This window comes from Hakea prostrata, chromosome 3 (genome assembly GCF_041222555.1).
Source record: "Hakea prostrata isolate BN-2017 chromosome 3, UWA_Hpros_2, whole genome shotgun sequence".
Lineage (NCBI taxonomy): Eukaryota > Viridiplantae > Streptophyta > Magnoliopsida > Proteales > Proteaceae > Hakea > Hakea prostrata.
The window spans coordinates 40,968,104-40,984,674 of record NC_142602.1 but is presented as its reverse complement, the minus strand read 5'-3'; the positions used below and the strand labels follow the sequence as shown (position 1 = coordinate 40,984,674).

Below are 16,571 nucleotides of genomic sequence, written 5' to 3'. Positions count from 1 at the left end.
GCTTCCCATCCGATTCTCTGCTAACAAGGCCCATCCCACTACCATTAACGTTTAGGGCAGCGTCCACATTAATCTTCACCACCCCGCACGGAGGAGGCAATCATCTACTGAGACCTGCCGACGCATCCTCTCTTCGCTCAGGGACCTCGTCATCACTCCTACTGAAACAGCTTGAGAATTCCTTCATCTCAGCAATTGCCTTTTCCACAACTTTTTCTGGCGGCCATTGAACACCTTCGAAGATCAATTCATTTCTTGCTTTCCAGATTCTCCAACATATATGAGCGATTAGAGATGAAGCTTCCACGAAACCCTTTTTGTTTTTTGGCAGGCTGGATCTCCAATCTTTGATCGCTTTATGCAGCATGGGATTATCCAGCGGCAGGAAGGAGAGCGGAGAAGCGAACCAGACCTTGCGAGCAAACGAACAATCAAGCAAAATGTGATCAGTGGATTCCAAATCGCCGCATCTGCTAAACCTGAGGATCGAAATGTTCTATTCTCTTCGCCAACTCCACCACTGAAGGTAAGGCCTCTGAACACGCCCTCCATAACATATGCTTGATTTTTGGGGCTGATTGATAGTTCCATATGTTCTTCCAAACCATTGCATCCACATTAATTTTGTATGGAACTACTGATGATGATGGTTGATTTCTCTTCTCCCACTCTTTCAAATTTATAATATGATGATATGTGGACTTTACTGAGAATAAACCACTTCTAGCAGGACCCCAAACTTTCTTGTCTTCCCTGGGAATAAGACTTAGTCCAATCTTCAGGATCTCCTCTGCATCCTCTTTGTCGGAAACATCATAGATCAGATCCCTCCTCCAGGATCTAGTGTTTCCATCAATTAACTCAGACACCCACACAATACCTTTCTGGTCTCGATTACAACTTCTAATTTTAAAACCTGGAGTAGAAATGAGCCATAAATCTTCCCATACTCGAATAGATGTACCATTCCCTACAATCCAAACTAGACCAGATATAAGAATCTTCCTCCCCTCAAGAATACTCTTCCATGCCCAAGAAGGATTAGAGCCAGCCTTAGAAGAAAGAAAATCTGAATTAGGAAAGTAGATCTGCTTCAAGATTTTCACCCAATAAGCCTCCGGATTACTCCACACTTTCCAAGCTAACTTGCATAACAATGCCAAGTTTTGTATTTGAGGATCTCAAAATCCCAGCCCTCCTCTATCTTTTGACTTGCAGAGTCTTTCCCATGACACCCAATAGATTTTCCTTCTATTATCTTGTCCTCCCCAAAGAAAACTAATCGCATCCTTCTTGATTTTTTCATGATGGGATTTTGGAAGGATAAAATGGGAAGCTGCATAATTATTCATTGTCAATCCAACCAACTTTAGAAGTACTTCTTTCCCAGCCATTGACAATAAACTTGCTTTCCAGCTCTGCATTCTGCTGCTTGTTCTTTCTTGAATCTCTTTAAACCCTTCCTTCTTAGATGCTTTGAACTCCGATGGAAGACCCAGGTATTTCTTTGGAGGCCCCCCAAAAGGAATCTTTAGAATTCTTGAGAGCCATCTTTTAAGTCTGGGAGCTGTGTTGGGGCTGAAGTAGATAGAAGACTTTTGTTGATTAATCTGTTGACCACTCACTGCTGCACAGAATAGGTCCAGACAGGCTTTAATATTATGAAACTCCTGAAGGCTCACCTCTGAGAACACAACTGTATCATCAGCAAACAAAAGATGAGAAATAGGGTTAGTCCTATTTCTCACTTTTAGCCCCGATATAAGGTTATCCTATAAAGCAACCTCTGAGTACAACATTAAGAGCTTCTGTACATAAAACAAAGATAGCTGAAAGAAAGTGGATCTCCTTGTCTTATCCCTCTAGAAAGTTCAACTACCCCTCTAGCAGCCCCATTAATCAACACATGATAAGATACAGACTTGATGCATGACATAACTAGACTCACCCACTGATTACAAAATCCCAGTTTAGATAGAGTTTCCTCCACAAATTTCCATTCAAGACTATCATAAGCCTTCCTGATATCCAACTTTAGGGCCATTACTTTCTTCTTTCCTCTTTTTTTGTTCTTTATGTAGTGAAAGCACTCATGAGCCACTAAAATATTGTCAAATATACTCCTGCTTGGGACAAAAGCAAACTGGGGTTCACTAATGATCCTATCCAGGATGCCTTTCAACCTAGATGCAATCACTTTAGTAGCAATTTTCACAGAAACATTACAAAGGCTGATAGGTCTGAATTGGTCAAAAGTATCAGGTTGTTTACCCTTAGGAATTAGACAGACATATGTAGAATTAATTTCCTTAGGCATGATACCAGAAGAGAAGAGATCAATGACAAACTTACAAATATCCTCCTCCACTAGGTCCCAATAATGCTGATAGGATGCTGGAGGTAGTCCATCTGGGCCCGGTGATTTAAGGGGATCCATCTCTTTCAATGCAGCCTTGATCTCCTCCTTGCTAGGACTCTTCATCAACATATCATTATCTTCTTGAGTGACTTTTGGATGAATTGAAGAAAGCACATTGCTAAGAGCTTCTTCCTCAACACCCTTAGATGAATAGATGTCCTTATATTTGACCAACACCTCCTTAAATACCTCCTCTTCAGATTCAGTCCACCTACCCGAGTTCAACTTTAATTTCAGAATTTTGTTGTGATTCCTTCTTTGAATGGTTGAGGTCTGAAAAAATTTAGTGTTTCGATCCCCAGCCTTCAACCATAATTCTCGAGATTTCTGGGCCCACATTTCCTCCTCTCTTCGTAACTCAATCTCCAAAAGTTGATGAAGTTGCCCCTCCTTTCTCTCATTTTCTTGAGATGGCTGTTGAAGAACCCCCTCTAACTGTGAAATCCAGCCCAAACCTAGCCAGGACACCCTACCTGTTTTGGGTAAAGAAGGGTTAGTTTAAATGTTACACCTTAAAGTTGGACCTTGATTTGATCTTAGCTTGTTGCTTGTAGACCCTTTTGGTTGATGATTTGGTGTCGGAACCCAAACCCATGGACATTATCGATGATGCCCCTCACTTGAGAGCATTGTCAGTGTTAGTTTTGAATCTGCGCACTGAAGAGGGGTGGATTAGTTGAAATACCTAATGAACTCCTGTGCCCAATCTGAATATATTTCCTGAAACTAGACTTCTTGATGGACTTTTAGGAGAAAACCCCACTCAATTTGACCTCATACAACCTTCCAAATCCCTGTCCGAAGTTGTTGAACTATGTTTGGCAAATCCTGCTTGCGCATCGAAGAAGGTGAGCCTAGTTGGTGGACCTAATGAACTCCCATGCTTGATCTGAAAGTATTTCTTGAAACTAGACTTCTTGATTGACTCGTAGAAGAAAACCTCACTCAATTTGACCCTGTATAGCCCTCGGAATCCTTCCAATCCAATCGACCAATTGGTTCTGAATTTACCAATTTGGTCCTGTCTCCTCTATTTAAGTCCAAATCTCGGGATTACTTCACCTCCTATGCCTCCTAAGCCTCTGGAATGAGTTAGAACCCTAATCTAATCAATTCCCTTGCATTCCTTGGTGATCTCTCACAAGACTTGGAAGAAATCTTCATCCTCCTGCAGCAAAGGTATGTGTATACTCACTCTTTCTTCTATCTCTGATTTTCTTTCTTTAATTCTATTCTTAGTTGAGATCAGGAAGAACATGTTGCACTCTTGCAACCATCCACCCCATGATCTCATCTTGTTCCTTGAGATCTATGATCATCATCATGATCTCAACCCCAGCCAGTTGAATTCTTGAAACCCTAATCTAGAAACCCTAACCCTTGAAACCCTAACTTTGTGTGGTCATCATGAGAACCTTTTTGGTAACCCCCATATGAGGGAAACCTCATGGGTAATGTGGAGGTTGATCTAAATTCAATATTCTTTAATTCTTCTTGTTGTAATTGGCCAATCATCAATTCCCTCCCTCCTGTGATCTCAACCTTTTTCCTGCGAGCCAAAAAAAGGTGAAACCCTAACTTCTTGGATCAAACCAAGAACCCTTAGTTTGATCTTGTTAACATCCAATCAATGTGTTTTCCTTACTAGATCTGTAACCTTTCATATCCTAGTTATTTATCCTTAACCATACTATATTTTCTTCATGATCCATGTTTAAGCTAATTAGGATTTCTAAATTATTCTTTCTTCATTCTTGTTCTTGATTGAGATCAGGAAAAAGACGATGCATCCTTGCAACCATCTATTCCATGATCTCATTCTATTCTTTGAGATCTATGATCATCATCATGATCTTAACCCTAGCCAATAGATTCTTGAAACCTTAACCCTAACCCTTGAATGATCTTTCTGGAAACCTTGGGTAACCTCCCATGTGAGGGAAACCTCATGGGTAATATTTATGATAACCTAAACTAGATTTCCTATGATTTCTTGTTATTTTCTTGATAACAATCATTCCCTCTCTTTCCGTGATCATAACCTTTTTATGGGAACCATAAGGTTGAAACCCTAGTTTCTTGGGTCAAATCAAGAACTCATATTTTAACCATGACTTGATGATTTTATCTTCCTATATGATTCTAATACATCCTAGGGAGTTCCCCTTCTAATTTCGGATCAATCCGACTTCAAACGAAGAAGTTATGGCCAAAACAGTTTTCATTATCCCGTACTGACTCGATTGGTCGACTGGGTCAGTAGACCAATCAATCGACCAATGAAGTCCGTAGCTTCAATTTTCGCTCAGTTTGATTCGTTTTCTCTCTGATCTTTTAGGTATCTTTCCTGATGTTATATATATATATATATGCTTCTTAGGGTTTTATTTGCCATGTTTGGTGTCTCTCTCTTTGATCTTTGGATTATTTTCGGCGATAATCAAGGTAAGGACAGTTAATTCCTTAACTACATAGATTGCTTGTTTTCTGGTTTCTACTTCGTGAAACTATGAGATTACCTACTGTTGTTGTATTTTAATTCTGATCTCCTACTGTGGGAACAGTAGCACTTGTTTATATTGTCTTTTTATTATTCATGATATATGAATTACTTATTATTGCTTAATCTGATTTTTGCTTTTACATTCTCTTGTATATGATGAACTGCTGGTTGTGTATGTCATGACTGTTCTGAGAATGTGTTTGTTTAAGTTTGGTTTGGGATTGGGGAGTATCCTTTTAATGCTTCTGTCCTTGGACATCGGAGGGAATAGTATGGGATGTTCTTCGAAGATGCCCATCGACACTTTCCCGAATCAATGGTTGTCATACCTAGGGATGTCTAGCAGTGTTTGGCTAGGATATACCCCTGTTATATCAGACCCGATTCGGAAGGGTATTGAGACCGAACGACCCGTGGTAGCAATGGAGATTCACGGACGCTCAAGACCGGTAACCAACCCGTGAGAGGACGGGAATCACATTGTGGGGGCCATTTATTGGAGGGTTGCATATGGCTAGACTTGGGCTCATGGGTGCTCAAGACCGGTGAAATGATCCGTGAGGGGACATGAGAGCTTCCCGTTTACCATATGTGGATAACCAATAGGGTTGATGAGTTCGTAGTCAGGGACTATTAGGACTCTAGTGGAAAGGATACCGGAAAGGATCGTCAGGGACGAGGAATGGAAGTATCTGGACCTGAGTTGATGTAACTGAGTAGATGACTTGCATTGGGCTAGGCTTTTCCCTGACATGTGCTGGTACTTATGCCAAATGGTTGTGAGAGAGTGTGTTGACTTAACCCCCTGCCATGGTTTGTCCTGAGGGATGCAGGACCCATTACCAACCGGCTGCCCAAGATATCTTAAATGGTTGAGGGAACCCAAGATATCTTATATGGTTGAGGGTGTGAGTGGACCTTCCCAAAGAAGTACGGTGCTATGACTTAAAGCATGTCTGCCATAGAGACCAGCATACATAGAGTTTAGATGCATAAATACATTATCTGTTCATATTGCATTGCATCTTGTTATGTTTTGCCACATGTTATTTATGTTGTTATGGATTAACTTGCCTTACTGAGTTTCTTTCGAAACTCATTCCTTTTTGTACAATCTGTTGTTAGATTTCTCTACAGGTTCGGATTTCTTTGACGATCCGTATGAGGAAGCGCAAGGTGAAGAAGATAAGACTGAAGGAGAAGAAGAGCTGACTAAAGATGTGGATTAGATTTCTTTTGTTTCTTCTAGACTTATCTTTTACTATACTTGTATTAGCTTAGAGCTTTATTTAGATTTCGATCTACCTTCCGCATGTGTTTGTAGGGTATATTTCCGCTATACTCTACAGTTGTCTTTTGATTTGGTATCTTGTTATTCCGCACTCTGATAATCTATAGTGATCTTTCTGAGATCCTTTCTTGACTTTTATTATAAATTACTTGAACATTATGATTTGTTCTTGCTTTTTATTATGTTATTGTGTGAAATGGGTATGATCGTTCCTAAACTTGATCTTTTGGGCTGTGGATCACTCACTCGGGTATGCCAGTTAGGGTACCGGCTGGGGGGATGTGACACTAACTTAAGAAAATGTGTAATTTTTGTTTGCACATATCCAAAAGTATCTTTATTCCACTTTGAGAAAATCTTTTTAACATTCTTAGCCTTGACCATTAGATTTCCAGCTGCTTCACTTCCTCCTACACCATTCCAAGCTTGATTGGCAACATTTCTACACTCCTTATGCTGAAACCACATAGACTCAAACCTGAAAGGTCTTATGCCTGCCCTTCTACCTCCCACGGTATCAATTACAATAGGTAGATGATCTGAACCAGTTATGGGATGAACCACCACTGAGGCTTCACTAAACTGATTCCTCCATTCAGCATTAGCTAAAGCTCTATCCAGTCTAACCCGTATATTTGCCCCTCCTTTCCTTTTGTTGTTCCAAGTGAATTGAGGACCTTGAGAACCAAGATCAAGAAAAGTGCAATCCTCCATCATTTTATTAAAGTTCTCATTATCATAATTGTTACTGCTGCACCCTCCTACCTTTTCTCTCCAAGATACAAAAGAATTGAAATCACCAAAAGAAAGCCATTGACCACTTCGATTATCTGCTATACCTCTGAGTTTGTCCCAAACTAACCTTCTTTTGTCTCTTTCAGGATCCCCATAAACCATGGTAATGTAAAAGGGATTGGCCCCATTACAAGATATTTCAGCATCAATGAATCTCTTGTTAGATTCAAAAACATTCAATGAAATAGAATCACCAAACAATACTGCCAACCCACCAGCTCTCCCCATAGGCTCCACTGTGAAGATATTGTTCAACTTCAATTTTCTTCCAATCTTTTTCATAGTTTCTAACTTGTTCTTTGTCTCCATTAGAAATATGACTTCAGGTCTCACTCTCCTTGAGAGGTTTTTTAGAGCTTGAGCTGTCAGTGACCTCCCAACACCTTGACAGTTCCAGCTCATAAACTTCATAATGCTTTTTGGTGTTGACAATCCCCAACAACCAAGGGACCCTCCTCTAAAAAAATGAAGGGATGTGGTGTGATTCTGCATACTCAGCTCTTTCTTTTCCTCATTCTGCTCCTATGCATCCACCTCTTCAATCTGAGCCTGTTTAAATCTTTTGTTCTTATCCTTAGCAGCTATCCCCAAAGTAGGTTTAATGAAATAAGGTTGAACAATGCTTCTTCTCCTGGCAAGTTTCTTCATGTTTCTACTTTCACTTCCATTTTGGATGCCACGTGAGGTAATGGTACCCTGATAACTGCAATTTATTTGTTGGATATGCTCCCCAAAACTGTGATCTTCTCCTCTATCTTGCTGACTAGACTCCCCTCTGCCAAATAGATTAGCCTTTGTATTCCTTGAACCACGAGTATCTTCAACCCACTCAAGATGGTCCACATTAGTCTGGCTTAGATTTCCTTTTTCTTGTGAAAAGCCTTGCGATGTGGGAACTGGGTGCAGCATGGGGGTTGTTTGGGTAGGTTGGGATGTGATTGAGATGTTGGATAGCATAGGGAGAAGGGACAGCAGGTTAGGTGGGTTATCTTGTAGCTGATTTAGTTGACTCTGAAGAGCAGCTAAAAGTTGTAAAGCAGAGGCATCATTGGGATTCACAGATTAAAAAATGGGATTGATACAGCTGGCCGAATCCAATATATTGACTTTACCTGCAGAGTAATTTCTGGGTTCTCTGTGCCCTTCTTCTATTTGGTGTTGGGATTTTTGGAAATCAGAAAAGTCAGACCTGCAGAGACTTCCTTGAACCCCAAGCCCTGTCCCCGATGTGACAATACTAGATGAAGTGGGCAATGTTTGGTAGCTACTCTTTTGTTTTGCAGGGTGGTTTTGACTGGGTTGGGTTGCCGGATTCCGGTGAGTTGCCTGAGTTGAGGGAGCTGCGTTGGCTTCAAAGCTTGAGGGATAGTTAATGTTGAGGATGTCAGCATCTACCAAGATACGTTGGTTAGGCATAAATGCTCTGATATTAGTTGAATAGGGAAGTGGAGGAAATTGAGAATAAGCTAATGCATTTCTGCATTTATGACTCACCTGATGGCTTCTCTTTTCTTGGAAGAATGCCTCACATTTGTTCTCAGTGTGGCCTAGAATACCACAGAAATAGCAGATGGTGGGCAGCCTCTCATAACTCACGGCTACAGGGATGGTGTCTCCATTTCTCTTCCTCAGCCCAGTCTCCTTTCTGAGTTTCTTACTTATATCAACTACAACTCTGCACCTAATGAAACATTTCTTTCCCTCATCTCTGCTTCCATGTATAATCATTATCTTCACTGGTTCCCCAACTTTAGTAGCCAGCTGTTGCCCAATCTCTATCTTGATAAATTCCTTTGGTATTCCATTGAGATGGATCTAGAACTCTTGTCTACTAAAATCCGGGTTCTCCACCTCATTCCAGTATTTTAGAATCATTAAGTTACCAGATACCGACCATGGTGAGCCTTCTAATACATTATCAACATCAATAGGATGCTCAAAAGTAAAGAGAAAAAGTTGTGGACTTAGCTGATCAACTTTCACTTTATGCAGCAGGTTCCACACTCTAACAAGAGCTTCAGAATCAACTTGAACTCTGAAGGGTCTTCCTTCTAGGATCTTCCCCACCAAGGTGCATTCAGGATCTACTTCACTCTTGTCTTCAGCAGGGACCTCATCCAAAGGGATATAGTCATCCTTTTCATCTTCTCCAGGCTTCCAAGCAGGTTGAGGATCTCGTTCAGATGGAGGCATCAGTAGAGGGGTGTGATTTTCCATGTATGACAGCAAGAGATATCAAGATTAACCAAGGAATCAGCTGCAGGCAAAGATCAGAAGCACGCACTAGGCGGACGAAGAACACTCACAGGGAGGATGTTGTCAAAGTTTTTGGGAGGGTCCATTCTATAGGCCCCCCACTCTTTCTCAGCGTTAACCTGACTCCTAGTAAATGTGTCATTTCTGATCAAAGTATATCTGCAATAATATTACCGTTATCCAACAAAACCAGGGTCGCACAGTATATCCAGCACACACACCCCTTCCATATGATGCCAATACCCACTACAGACACTTGGTGTCACATCCTCCCAGCCGGTACCCTATCTGGCATACCCGAGAGTGTGATCCACAGCCCGAAGATCAGGTATCGAGTAATCAACCTCCCACATAAACAATAACATAATCATGAACAATCATAATAAAAGTGCGGAAGATAAACCATAGATCCAATAAGGAAAGAATGAATCATAAATAAATCAGAATACTAGATATAATCAGAGTGTCAAACAGATAAGTAAAGTGAGGCAAAAATCCCACTCTACAACTAGCGGAAAAGTAGCTCTAAAAGATAATAAACTAGACAAAATCTAATCCCAGTAGCAAGTACAATGGGTAACTAAATTGTTCTCCACTTTATAGACAACATCCTTATAAGTGTAAATCTCATAAATGGCACAAGGACGCTTCCACTCAATGGTCGGACTAAGCATCGTACGGAGCATAACCACTCGCGGGATCTTCAGTGTAATTGTGGTAACCGCAATCACCTTCCCCGGAGATATGCCTCTTCGCCTTGCGCTTCTTCATAGGGACCGTCATAATACTCAAGACTGCAGGATAGTCTAACAAACATTGTACAATAAAGGAATGAGTTTCAAAGAAACTCGATAAAGGCGATTAAATCCATAATATCATAAATGGCAAGATTTCGGAACAAACATAAATGCAATATGATATGAGACAAGCAATGAATGAATGAATCTAACTCTATGTATGCTGGTCTCTATTGGCGGACATGCTTTAAGTCATAGCACCGTACTTCTTTAGGAAGGTCTCAATCACTCATCATCAGTTGGTAATGGGTCCGGCATCCCTCGGGACATTCCATGGCTGGGGGTTAAGTCACCACTCTCTCACATCACCATTGGTCTAAGTATCGGCGCATGTCAGGGTAAAGCCTAGCCAAATGCAAGTCTTCTACTTAGTTACATCAAGTCAGATCCAGATACGTCCATTCCTCGTCCCTGACGATCCTTTCCGGTATCCTTCACACTAGAGTCCTCATAGTCCCTGACTACGGACTCATCAACCCTATTGATCATCCACATATGGTAAACGGGAAGCTCTAACGTCCTCTCACGGGTTGGTTACCGGTCTTAAGCGCCCGTGAGCCCAAGTCTAACCATATGCAACCCTACCAATAAATGGCCCCCACAATGTGATTCCTGTCCTCTCACGGGTTGGTTACCGGTCTTGAGCGCCCATGAATCCCCATTGCTACCACGGGTCGTTCGGTCTCAATACCCCTCCGATTAGGGTCTCGACATAACGGGACATCCTAGCCAAACACTACTAGACAGTCCTAGATATGTCATCCAACAGTTTAGGAAGGTGTCCGGAGGGCATCTCCGGAAACATCCCATAATATTCCCGTAGTAGTCCAAGGACAGAAGTGTCAAAAGGACACCTCTCCTTTCCAAACCATACTTAAGCATACACATGCATCAATTCATATCATCACATATATGGTAACTTCATATATGGAAAGAAATCAATAATTACAATCACTTGTATATAATTGGTAAGTAAATCATACATGAATCAATTTAAGCAATGCTACTGTAATCAAGGTTATGCAACAGTAGTATATTGTTGTAAGAATCTAATTAAGGAAACATATCAATGATATTCAAATATAGAAACTAGATTCATGCTATCTATGTAATTAAGGAAATAACCATCCTTACCTTTTATAACTCGCAAAGGAATCCTAAGAAATCAAGTAAGATCTTGGCAAACTTGAGAAGAAGGTCCTAAACAAGTGTATACAACATATTAGGAAAGACCCCTAACAAAAAAGATACCAAAACATCCAACACGGACCAATTCTGGAGTTGCTTTGTACTCATTGGTCGAGTGGATTGGTCGATCTGGTCCGATCGACCAATCAATCGACCAATGCGAGACGATAGCCTAAAAAAACAGAGAGTTTTAAGATATGAAATCCGAATTTGGTGGTTCAAAAGGGTACTAATCAAGGGGTAAACTACATCAGTAGTATTCTAACATATAGGGGACCTCAAAAGACTAATCAAATCAAGACATCAAGATCCAAATTAGGAAACAAAAAGTTACCATAATTAGATCAACCATGGATCTTGATGAATGCGAAATAGAATTCAAAGACAAGAACAATAGGAGGATGGATCATTGCTTCAGGTAAAGGTATCATGAAAAACATACTTAGATCTTCAAGGAAATAGGCTTAAAAGCATAAATCTAAATAAGGAAACAAAACCTACCATATATGTAACTACCATGATTCATGAAGAACACATAGTATGGTAGAAGAGAACAACTAGAGATTGATAGATCATGGATCATGAAAAGAAAACACAGCAATTAACTACTAACATGATCAATATAGAAGATTCCAAGGAGATCAGAATTCAAATCAGAAGTTTAACAAAGATTAGATCATGGTTTGATCATGATTCCTTCAAAAGCTTGCAATGATCATGGTTAAGATCATTGTTCTAGCCATTAATCCTTAGGATGATCATGAGAGACAAGTCCAGAGATGTTTGCAACAGAGAATGCAGCATCTCCTCTACTGTCTCAACTCAAAAAGGAAAGAAACACAGAGATGGAGGAGAAGAAGAGAGTGTAGACATACCTTTTGATGCAAAAGGAAGAGTTTCGACGAAGATCCGTCAAGAAAATCACCAAGGATGCAAGGGAGATGACTTGCAGAGGTCTTTGGTTCGTTCCAAAGAGTTTGGAGGCAGCAAATACGAAGTAGACTCGAGATTGGACTTAAATAGAGCAAGAAAAACCTAATTGCCAAAGACAGCACTCATTGGTCGAGTGGATTGGTCGAGTGGATTGGTCGACTGGTCCAGTCGACCAATCAGTCGACCAATGCTGACAGCAAATCCAAAACAGGGAATTGAAGACCCAGATCAAATCCAATCCTAATGGGGTTTTGCACACATGTCAAGTGACTTACCTAATAGGTAGAAATGCCTTCAAACCAAGATAGAGAGCACTCCAAGTCCATCAACTAATCCGATCTTCATCAAGATTCAGTTTCCATAAATAGAACTTCATCATCAACTTTCATGGATTCAAAGCCAGACACCAAGTCCTCCACTGGGATGGCCCAAAGCTGACTTCTTACTTTACTTCGGGTCATCGGACCTACAAATAACAAGGTTTCCGGGTCAAGGTTAGGGCTGGGTTTTACATTCTCCCCCCCTTAAAGAAATTTCATCCTCGAAATTGAAAGCGTACCTGTGCTTCCAAAGAGGTAAGGAAACTTCTCCTTCATGTCTTCTTCCTTCTCCCAAGAAGCTTCTTCAGGGGTATGGTTCTTCCACCAAATCTTCACCAAAGGGATGGTGCGATTCCGCAGCTGCTTGTCCTTCCTATCCAAGATTTCGGCCGGTTCTTCATCGTAGGTCAAATCAGCACTAAGTCCTTCAGGTGCTTGCTGCAAAATGTGTTCCGGATTCTCTATGTATTTTCGGAGGATCAAAATATGAAACACATTGTGAACACCAGCAAGAGGCGGAGGTAATGCTAATCGATACGCAACAGGTCCAACATTTTCCAAAATCTCGAAAGGTCCAATGTAACGAGGGCTAAGCTTTCCCTTAACATTGAATCTCATCACACCCTTCATTGGTGAAACCTTGAGAAAGACTTTCTCTCCAACTTGAAATTCCAAATCGGTCCTTCTCTTATCAGGCATAAGATTTCTGTCTTGGTAGGTGAGACTTAATCCTTTCTCTTATCATATCTACCATAACACTCGTAGCTTCAATCATTTCAGGACCTAAGACTTTTCTTTCACCTGTCTCGATCCAAGTACAAAGGTGTCCTACAAGTACTGCCATACAAAGCCTTGAATGGAGCCATGCCTATTGTTGCTTGATAACTGTTGTTATAGGCAAACTCAACCAAAGCTAGGTGTTCATCCCGGTTACCACCCATATCCACCACACAAGATCCGAGCATGTCTTCCAATGTCCGAATTGTCCGCTCGGATTGTCCATCGGACTGTGGATGATGAGCTGTACTCAAGTTCAATTGGGTTCCCAAGGCCTTCTCGCAAACTATTCCAAAACCTTGAGGTGAACCTAGGATCACGATCCGAAACAATACTCAATGGCACACCATGCGGACGAACCACATTATCCACATAAAGCCTTGCTAGCTTATCCGGAGTATGAGTGATCTTCATAGGAATGAAGTGGGCTGATTTGGTCAACCTATCAACAATCACCCACACGGTGTCATTGCCTTTACTTGTCCGAGGCAAGCTAGTCACAAAGTCCATCGAGATATCCTCCCACTTCCAACTAGGAATAGGAAGAGGCTGAAGTAATCCAGATGGAGGTTGTCGAACGGCTTTCACACGTTGGCAAGTCTCACACTTGGAAACAAAATCATCAACATCAGCCTTCAGACCAATCCACCAAAAATGTTCCTTCAAGTCCTTGTACATCTTGGTGCTTCCGGGTGTATAGTAAAGACCGATCGGTGTGCTTCCTTCAATATTTCTTTCTTAATTTCTTCGTTTGCAGAGCACACACAGTCTTCCTCTAAACAACAAAGCACCATCCATGGATATACCAAAGTCGGGGTCCGACTCAGGATTTGAAGAAATCTTCTCAACTTTGATCAAAAGCTCTTGATCAGAACTCTGCAGAGCAACAATCTTATCTCTAAGACTAGATCTTGCCGTCATGGCGAGAAAGAATAAAATCAGAATTCTCGGGGACGATTTCCAAATCAAAACTCTCAATAGAAGACCACAATGGTAAACTCAAAGCATTCAAATCCAAAGTCTTCTTCCTGGTTCTTCCTACTAAGAGCATCAGCAACAACGTTTGCTTTCCCCAGGGTGATACTGAATATCACAATCATAATCGGAGACTAGTTCCAACCATCTCCTTTGTCTCATGTTCAACTCCTTTTGGGTAAAGAAGTATTTCAAACTCTTATGATCCGTGAAAATGGCAATCTTCTCACCGTAAAGGTAATGTCTCCAAATCTTCAAAGCAAAGACAACGGCGGCAAGTTCTAGATCGTGAGTGGGGTAATTCCGCTCATAATCTTTCAATTGCCGAGAAGCATAGGCTACGACCTTGCCATGTTGCATCAAGACGCAACCCAATCCAATCTTTGACGCATCGGTATAAACTGTCATACCACCGGAACTATCAGGGCATAGTCAAAACCGGGGCACTTGTCAATCTATCTTTCAACTCTTGGAAATTCTTCTCACAGGCGTCAGACCAAACAAACTTTTCTTCTTTCCTGGTCAACTTAGTCATAGGAGCAGCCAATCGAGAAAAGTTCTCAATAAACCTTCTGTAGTAACCCGCCAATCCAAGAAAACTTCTTATTTCCATTACTGACTTCGATCTTTCCCAATCAGCCACAGCTTGAACCTTTTTCGGGATCGACACGAATACCTTCGGCTGAAACTACATGACCAAGGAATACCACTCTCTTAAGCCAGAAATCACACTTGCTAAACTTAGCGAACAACTTCTTTTCTCGCAACCTTTGCAAAGTGAAACTTAGATGACTCGCATGCTCTTCCTCGCTCTTCGAATAGATCAAGATGTCATCAATGAAGAGAATCACAAACTTATCAAGTACATCGTGAAATACTCAATTCATGAGGTCCATGAACACCGCAGGAGCATTGGTCAATCCGAAGGGCATGACTCTAAACTCGTAGTGACCATACCGCGTTCGGAAAGCTGTCTTGAAGATATCACTAGACTTCACTTTCAATTGGTGATATCCGGACCTTAAGTCAATCTTTGAGAACACAACTGCACTCTTCAACTGATCGAAGAGATCATCAATTCTGGGCAGCGGATATCTATTCTTGATAGTCAGCTTATTCAACTCACGGTAGTCGATGCACAAGCGCATACTACCGTCTTTCTTCTTGACAAACAAGACCGGAGCTCCCCAAGGTGACACACTAGGCTGTACAAAACCTCTATCAATGAGCTCATTCAACTGATTTTGTAACTCTTTCAACTCAGTAGGAGCCATCCTATACGGAGCTTTAGATACCGGAGCGGCACCGGGGACGAGATCAATAGAAAACTCGACATCCCCTGTCTGGAGGCACTCCCGATAGATCATCGGGGAAGACATCAACAAAGTCACAGACAACTCGACTTCATCGACTCTTTTCTCCACTTTACCCTTGCCTTCGGATGAAGCATCATCCACTAGGGCATAGACTTGCATCAGTGCGGACAGCACCTTCTTACAAACTCTTCTCTTTTCCCCCTGAAATTCCAAGACCGGACTTCCACAAATATGGAACTGAATCTTCTTTGAGGAACAAAGGAACACAGCTTTGTGGGCTATTAACCAATCGATTCCCAAAATAATATCAAAGTCCTTCATGTCAAGAATTACAAAATTGGCTTCCAAGTTCTTCTCACCAATCAACACGGGACATTTAGATAACCCCTTATCTAGTTTCACAACAGGACCAGTAGGTGTACTAATCAATAAACAACTAGACAACTTCTCGGGAATTAGGTTAGTCTTCTTGATGAATGCAGATGACATGAACGAATGAGATGCACCCGTATCAAATAAGACAAATGCGAAATAGAAGCAACTAACAATGTACCTGTAATCACTTCATGGCTTGGATCCTGCTCAAGCCTTTGGAAATACTGAAAACTCTACCAGAGGGAGGAGCAGGAGCACTCTTCACCATCTGGGGCGGAGCTCGTTGGGCGGGCCGCTTCGGACAAGCACGAGCGAAATGACCAGCTTGCTTGCGGTAGAAGCAAACGGGATTGTTGGATCCAACGGGGGTGGCTGCAACTGAGGGCTTCGAACAAAAGGCCTTACACTTGCACTTGCACTTGCACTTGCTGGTGGTCGGTTTCCGCCATACTTGTCTAAACTGGCCGGGCTGCTGAAAACCCGTGTTCGACCTACACTCTTAGGCTGAAAGGTAGGAGTGGGGTAGGGTGTAGGTCTCACAAAGCGACGGTCATTACGATCCACCAAACCAGAATTCCTTGACTGCCAGGGCTTTTGCACACGAGCACTTTCCTTCTCTGTTTCTT

The 16,571-nt window shown here is 41.6% G+C and overlaps 1 protein-coding gene across 1 annotated transcript; it reads right to left on the bottom strand.

Moving 5' to 3' along the window:
* Window positions 1-473: 473 nt before the first annotated feature.
* Window positions 474-7,419, bottom strand: LOC149022235 (uncharacterized). The gene is made up of 4 exons (XM_089147574.1): window positions 6,506-7,419; window positions 1,949-2,630; window positions 1,380-1,772; window positions 474-1,052 (listed from the first exon to the last, which is right to left on the bottom strand). Exons 1-4 carry the CDS (start codon window positions 7,417-7,419, stop codon window positions 474-476), a joined length of 2,568 nt encoding a protein of 855 aa, XP_089003700.1.
* Window positions 7,420-16,571: the final 9,152 nt, after the last annotated feature.